Raw genomic sequence first — 8,346 nt, 5'->3', positions numbered from 1 at the left:
CCTATGAAACTACAGGTAGAAGTGCATAATGCACATTTTTCTAGACTGTTACACGGCAATAAAGTTTTATATATTGTTTGGGAGATTTCCTTTATTGAAAGAGTGATTAATAGTCTCTATTATATAACTAATTTACACATAAAAACATGTGGATGTGTGACAGTGCATACAGTGCATACAGTGCATATAGGCTAGTGAACACAATTACAGTGCAAGTACACACACAGCAATAAATGCAAATGTATTAGTGCTATATAATCTTTCTAATACATACATTTGGTCAAAGCGTTAATCATAGCCTTAATGAGTAATATGTAATTATGAATTCCTTTATAATTATCATCGTCGTACATAGTGAAATTAAACTACTTTTTAGTATGAATTGTCTCGAGGTGTACATGGCAAAGAATTTTGTGCTTACATTAAGACAGCAAAGAAAATCAGTCAAATCAAATCAATGATAATTAATTAAAAAAATGCTGAAGAAGATATAAACAGAGCAGACAGACAAAACATAGGAAACGATCCACACGCTGTCTTGTAAACATGATTATTCTTAATAGAAATAGGGTTGTTTAAAAGATTTAAAAGATTACGATGGATTGGATCTGTTGCTTCTTCAGTCACTTCACATTAGTGCAATCCAGACAAGTAAAAATATGATTCCTGCTGCTGGGTTCAAAATCCAGAAAGTGCCTCCGCTTGACACGTTGGTATTCTGACAAGTGACAGTCGGTGTTTTCATCATCTCCCTGACAGTGCCATTTGGGTAACTTGAGAATGTGATCTGTGAAAAAGAGAAGTTGAAAAAAAAATTAAAATATCTCTTTTATGATACTGCACCTACAAATGCTTTGTTGTCAGTGACTTAAATACCACATATAGGAAGATAATAAAGACTTTAACTTTCTATGCTCTATATGGGACAAAGAATTAAATGTAGTGGACACATTCAAAGCAGCAAAAGTCTTCAGCTGAAAGACTACTTATACAAATAAATTTGATGTGTTATTGAAAGCATAAGATATATAAATAATCAACAAAATGCTTCAAATAAAGTTAGAGGGAACAGAATGAAAGAAAGAGAATGAGAAAAAAAAACTTATAAACAATCATCAGCATTAGACAAATTGAACATTTTAAAGCCACAAAAAGATCTGAGTCATATGTGTAAAAAATAGTCAAATTTGTTAATCTAAAAATACCAGTAATGGTGATGGATTTGTAATTATTAACTATTACTAATGAATCAATTCAAGTTGGAGCCAGTTTACAAATATTTGACCACTTATGAGTGATAAAATATTAAGAGAAACTGTTTAGTTGTATTAAACATGATGAAAAACATTTCTTTCTTTATTAGAGTGGGTTTAACAAAGAAAAGACACAATAATACAATTCTGACTGATACTCACGTTATCATCAAAGACCCCCTGAATTTGTGGCAGGGTCTTCAGCAAACTCTCATACTCAGCAATTCTTAAAAAAGAGTATATCGAGAAACATATCATGAATGTAATCTGCAAAGTGATTGTAAGTCAGCACTGGAGCCAGAGTCACACAGTGAAAGTGTGAAGGACTGCATCAGGTCTTACTGGTAACTGTTGTCCATTGACAGATTTGTCACATCTGGGTGGCTAGTACATCCAGTGACACTGATGGCAGGGTAGAAGAGCAGGAAGGCCAGGCACATCTCATCGGTAGTTGCTAACCCAATCTGAAGGAAGAAAGAATTAAACGGGGCAGTCATTACAGACTTGAGATTGATTTTGTTTGTTCTTTTTATATGTGGGAATGAATTCAACACAAAGTGTAAGACAGCAGAGGTTTATGAGAGGCATGTGCTTTAATATTGTAGTATTATGTGTGTTGTATATTAATTTAATTCTCTTAATTAGTCTTCAAATTATGCTGTATTATTTTGTATTCAATATTCATTACAGCATTATTTAATCCAATTGCACTAAATGATGCAGATGCAGGTTAATGTGTGCGATTCCCAGCTTTGGAGATATAAAAGTTTTAAATGTCATTTCAATAACCAAAATTTGACTTGTACATATTTCATCATAAAATCATCATAATCTGCTAATTTGTAACCTCAAAGTGAACACAAAAGTCTTCGTGTTGGTTCTGTGATTTTATTTGGACAGCACTGACTTCATTTAAAGCACACAGTGTGTCACATTAGGTCATACAGTATTTACTCTACCCACCTTTGTGTATCCTGCACGACCTGTAGTATTGTAGGTGCACTCAACGACAATATCATCCCCCTGTAGTGTAAGACAAGTAATGTGTAAACACTGTTAATACTGTATAGTTTTCAATGGTTTAAACAACTAATAACTTACTAAAAAATACCTTTTAACATATCAATATATGGGCACAAATGCAATAGCCCTTGCACTGGCAAGGTGTGGATATCGCACCTCAGTGTAGCAGCATGTTATACCAGGATAGGTGATCTGGTATTTTTATTCCTCTACTCCTCCTTGAAAAGTACCTAAGTCAAGCACTTGTGCACATACCACTCCAAAGCCAACTAAGGAAGTTCTTATAGATTGTTCATACAACAGAACCATCATTAATGTAATTTGTTGCATCTGTGCATTCTTTACAATATCAAGTCAAAATGCTTGTTGTAAAATAGGTTTATGGAGGCTCACCGGCTTGATGGTCTTGATGTTCCCCAAACTGATAGTCTCTTGTATCTCAAAGTTGTAGTTCTCGTCCAAGGCTAAGAAATCTATCTGCTTTCCATTTCTACATAGACCAAGAAGTAATTACCAACAATTTGTTACTGAGTTTTTACATAAAGAGGCTGTTTCTAAGTTTTATTTCAAACGTATATGTCATTCTGGTATTTAATTTTTCAGTTTAGATATTGACTGACTTCTTACCTGAAATGGCCAAGTCTGACCTTCCTCCCAGCCAAGTGAGTGTGCAACAACACAGCAAACACTTGGAGGTCAGGCACAGGATTCATGAGCTAGGGTTGGAAAGCAGTAACTATCAGGAACATAGTTGTAAACAACGAAACAATCTTCCTTCTATCTTGTCTCTTAAAAACCACCCCTGCCTTTTGAAATCCACATTGAGCCACTACATACCTGAGAGAAGAGAGTGGTATTACACACACCATAGCTGTGGAATTTAGTGGCTCCGGGAGGGATGTTGTACTTAATATCTCCAAATGGCTCCAACCCTGTGGTAAGGATGCCCACATCATGCTGCCGGAGTTGGTCTGTATAATGTAGTCTCAATCCTGAGCTGTCTGTCCTGCCTGTACGGAGAGAAACGAGAAAGAGTTTTGTATGTTGTACCATAGTCATGTAATAAAGATTCATCAGAATAAAGAAATTAAGACACACCAGCACTATACTGTATGTAATATAGTATGTGTTAGTGTACACAATGCATATTCTGTAATTATGTAGACAGCAGCCAGAGCACAAGTTTTTTTGTTTTGTTTTGTTTTTAATGAAGAAGACACTATTGGCTTGACCTACTTACACTTGACCTATACTAGTGACTAAAAATCTCTGCCTCTGTCCCCTAACTTTATGAAAATGCAATATTAAATTGCTTGAATACATGAACTGTGTCGGTGGCATTTAGTGCACAGAGCAAAAAAATACCTTAAATCCTTCACAGAATGAATAAATGTCTCATCTGTAACCAAAATTTGACATATATTGTAATATCACAATTCAAGAAACAGAGTTAAAGTTAAAGTTATATATTAGACAGTAGAAAAAGGAGTATGTACCTGTTTCCTCGGTTGGGTTATTGTAATGGATTTCCAGCCTATAGAACTTATCACTGCCCTCACCTCCAGTAGGAATACCAGCATGTTCTGGGAACTCAAATGCCTGAGGTTTCAGGGATAAATTGGAGATTTATTCACACAAACACAACAATGACATGACTGACATGGATATACATTGCAGACACATAACAAAATTAATCTAAGTATTCAGAGATGGACCAGAACTAGAGAACGGATGCTTCATTCTCACTTACTCCTCCTCCCACTCCCCAGGCAGCCACCACCCCGTAGCAGTAGTCCCCTAAGTCGCCCATGAAACATGGGTTGTCAGAGGGTTGTGTCACATAGTAGGGGCAGCTGTAGAGCAGCATGTGATGAACAATGTCAGGGTTGTCAATCACTGGTTCAATCTGAGGTAAAAGTACAGTTTGGTTCAGAAGGTTTAAAGAATGATGAATAAAGGTAGAAAGGGAGATTGAATATGGAAAATCATGGTGCTTCCAGTTCATTTCTATATTTACCTTTTCACTTAATGGACTAGTTTTATATTAGGTTATGTCTGCTATACCTTGCGTGTCACTTACTGATAACATATTAAAGTTGTTTTTTTTTCTTAACTGTAACTATTATTCTGTCCAGACTGGCATTTGAAATCTCAAATCAACCAAAAACATTTGAGTGAGGTCAAAAATCTCATGTATGGAATCACATTACCTGATATATATGATGTTTTTTGTTTAAGTATGGAAACTTCATGACCTTGCAGTGGTAATAGGTATGAAAGGGAGGGATAGTGACCTGCAAAAAATAAATATAAATGTGAATGAAACACATGTTTATGTCTTTGTTTGGACGACTACTTGTATCAGAATAGTTTTGTAATATTTCTACACGTTCATTCAAACTGATTGTAAATTGTACTGTTTTCCACCTCTTCTGTTGGACAATGAGGGAATTAAGTAGTCATGTGTCAATAAAGGAAAAATCTTACATTTTCCACTGTGGCAGTGATGTACTTGAGGCTGGGTAAGGTTGTCTTGGACTTGTAATTCAGCAGGTTGACCTCCTTGGTTCCTCTGCGGGCCCTGTGGTAAGCAATCTCATCTGTTGTTCCATAGGCATATATCAGCTTAATGGGTTTAGCCTGTAAAAAAGATGGCAATCGTAGTCAGCAGATATCATACAATACAAAAGCGACAACATGAAAGAGAATGCATTCACTAAGGGGGATAGCATGTTTCTCTGTCCCAAAAATGGAGAAATTAAGTTTTTATTTACCTTATGAAACTTTTTTATATTCAAGACAATAGACAGTGACAGTTTAATGCTCTGACATTGCAGTTCACTGTGTGTAACCACAAACATTAACATGTACATCCAGGTTTTATAACCTAAAACTGTATAGCATTTCACGTGTTCAATGAAAAGCAAAATCTCCATTGTCTCCATATTTGAAAACACTGTAAAGGAACCTTGAGGTGAGTGTAACCAAAGCATTCCCACAACAGAGTATACATGGACACAAACATGAAATTTAAGATGTAGGAGAATTAGATCAACAATACAAAAGACTATAGTATTACAAATAATGAGTCCCAACAGTGAAGAAAGGTACACAAAGAGAGTAAACTTGTGATGCAGGTTAAAGCTCCATGGAGGAGGATGGAGATTTCCACTCTTTCACATCAAGCAACAGTTATTTGGAGTAATAATTTTGCAATGAAATTTGACCTGAGGAAGCTCTTAAACCAAATAAATCATTTTTGGAGTAACTATAACTCATACTGCTCTTTAACAATATTTTTTTTACTTAAAATGGTGTTTGTGTGGTACGTGCTTTGCATGCTTGTCAACCTTGCGTCTCATTCTACACAAATATAATAGGAAGGGAGGTAGGGAGAAAGAATAACTGGATGTCTTACAGTGATGTGGAAGTCTTGGTCATCACATGACTGAATGGACCTCCAAAAGGTCATGATGGTTTGTCCGTCACTCTCAGTTAGAGACAGGAGAGTGTAGCTCTGCTCCTTGTCCACTACAGGCATGGAGTCCCCTGTGGCATAACGATCCTAATGGACAAAAGACAACACTTTGAGAGAGTAGAGAGCCCAGTACTGGCTAAACATTCGTTATGTTTGCTGTTTAACACAGAAAAATTTGACTTTAAAATGTGTCCATAACATTGGGGAAAGAATCAAGCATGGAAGAACACATAAAACAAATTCCTACACTTAACATCTGGTAATGGCTTACTGTGAAGTAGGGTCCACTGGGTCCAAGTCCCCCCATGACGATATCTGACCCCTTCATGCCTCCATTTGGACTCAAGCCAAAGCCCACCCAGCCAGTTGTGTTGACCACCAGTTTGAATGTAATGTTTCCTTGCAGTTTATCAAAGCCCCACTTCAGGCAGACCAGATGGTCATTGTCCAGGTACTCCATGAAGGGCAGACCAGGATCTGATGCCCCTACTTCATTTGTCCAGACCAGAGACAGGTAGAGGAACGGAAGCAGAGAGAGCATGATGTCTCTGTGAAGTTGGAGTTCCTCTAACTGAGCCGACTGTCTGCAGAGTTGCCAAACACCCTCCCACCCTCCGACACACCTGCACTGCTAGATGAACTCAACTGATACAGGCAAGAAATGCTCAGTCATTTACCATTTGTCCTAGAAGAGGAACAAATACCTGTGGTGGAAACTATGTACATTTACTACAACTACAATTTTTAGGCTCTTTACTCAAGTATTTCCATTTTTAGATTTTACACAGTGGATAATATGACACATTGTTAAAGATGAAACCAGTGGTTTCCAACCTTTTTGTCTTTTGATGTCTTACAAAAAGCAGTGTGTAGTCGGGGTCACATTTCAGATGTCTATGAGTTGTTAACAGTTCCACCAAATAGTGATTTTTCCCTCTAAACTTCTCACATGGTTTAATTTTAATAAATGTTCAAATGATCCAATATTTCAACAAAAATCAAAGATTAGAGAAAAATCATAAAACTGAAAACAGATTTGTTTATCAGAACTTTGTTTTTTCTTCTTCCCTCTCCAATTAATTGTCTCACAACCCCTCAGATTTATCCGGTGAGCCTTTGGAGGGGCCTGACCCCTAGGTTGGGAACCACTGGACTAAACTGGCTAACTGTCTATAAAGTAGTTGAAACTAGCTCCGCCTCCAGCAGCTACAACAGTAACATGCTGCTCTAACACTGATGCTTCAGTATTAATAATCTAATGATGTCATATATAATAAATATGTAAGTCAGAGGGACCAAACCACTACTTTTACTGCAATACTTTAAGTAAAATTTACTGCCAATACTTAAGTACTTATGTAGGATATTTCATGCAGCACTTTTACTTGTAATGAAGTATTTTTATATTGCTGCATAGGTACTTTTCTTCTTCCACCACTGACAAATACTGCATATCAGTTTCGCTATCACACTCAGTCACACTCTGTTTTTTGTGATGAATTTAATGTTAATTTCAAATTCAAGAATTTCCTCAAAAATCGTTGTCTTTGATGACAGAGGTGTCAAAATCTTCAGCTTCCTACTCAGTGCTGCAAAAAGCCTTGTCATACTATAAATACTCTCTTTCTGTAACAAGCTGTGATCAGGAGGGCTGCACACTTCACCTACGTCCAGTGAACTGTATCCCCTGTCAGCTCCCTCCTCATTGATATCAACCTGTTCAACAGGTTCTGTTTTCCATTGACAGACAAATGAGACCACTGCTGGACTCAGGTGTTTGATATATGAGGAGGTGACGAGGAGGGAGCAGGAATGAAAGGTGCACTGTACCTTTCATTTTGGCCAGAGTCAAAGTAGTCAATATATTCACTCTGGCCAAAATCTCTCCCCTTGTCACCTCCTCATATATCAAACACTTGATTCCAGCCAAAATCTTTCATTTTATAGGAATGTGAATAGTGTGATTGTTGTATTCAGATCCTCACACAGTTGAATTTCTGTCAATTTTAGTGGAGGAGCTTACTTTACATGTCATGTTTGTTTTTAGTATTCCCTGTCAAGACTAAGATTATTCTCATGATTTCACCTTTGATAGGTTTTCTGTTAATTGTGCTTGCCTTCAGCACTCCAATCACTCATATTCTTGAATTTAATCTTTTTATTATTATTTACTGTGCATAAAGAGGCTTCAACTTACAGAAATGTTTAATTACATCCATTTACATCCATTTTCTACACCTCAATTGATACTTCAACTAACTTTTACTTTAAACCAACAGCTCAAATACTGACATCTAAACTGTTGTCTCCATTCATACTTCTCATACTTATCAGACTCTTTGAAACTATCTCTGGTGCCTCAACCTCAGCATCAACTTTACAGTTCAACTGACATCTCAACTGCTGTCATCCCTCACTTTTTTAAATGACAGTTCATCTACTTTCAGTGCTTACATACACACTGACAATTCGACTGCCTGCAGGACTTAAAGTTGGCTTGTAAAATTTCAACTGCTTTCAGCTATTACACTTCAAAAGACACTTCAAACCCTTTCAGTGCATCTACCTCTACTGACACTTTGACTGCTTTAA

General features: G+C 36.8%; 1 protein-coding gene across 1 annotated transcript; it reads right to left on the bottom strand.

Annotated features, from left to right (window-relative positions):
* Window positions 1-108: 108 nt before the first annotated feature.
* Window positions 109-6,809, bottom strand: moxd1l (monooxygenase, DBH-like 1, like). Its single transcript, XM_067572124.1, has 13 exons — window positions 6,026-6,809; window positions 5,695-5,841; window positions 4,764-4,916; window positions 4,487-4,570; window positions 4,027-4,182; window positions 3,773-3,875; window positions 3,114-3,286; window positions 2,904-2,992; window positions 2,670-2,766; window positions 2,217-2,276; window positions 1,596-1,717; window positions 1,416-1,479; window positions 109-787 (listed from the first exon to the last, which is right to left on the bottom strand). Exons 1-13 carry the CDS (start codon window positions 6,293-6,295, stop codon window positions 629-631), a joined length of 1,677 nt encoding a protein of 558 aa, XP_067428225.1. The 5' UTR covers window positions 6,296-6,809; the 3' UTR covers window positions 109-628.
* Between the last annotated feature and the right edge of the window lie 1,537 nt (window positions 6,810-8,346).

This window comes from Thunnus thynnus, chromosome 18, assembly GCF_963924715.1.
Source record: "Thunnus thynnus chromosome 18, fThuThy2.1, whole genome shotgun sequence".
In the NCBI taxonomy this organism is placed as follows: domain Eukaryota; kingdom Metazoa; phylum Chordata; class Actinopteri; order Scombriformes; family Scombridae; genus Thunnus; species Thunnus thynnus.
This window is presented reverse-complemented; position numbering and strand designations above follow the sequence as displayed.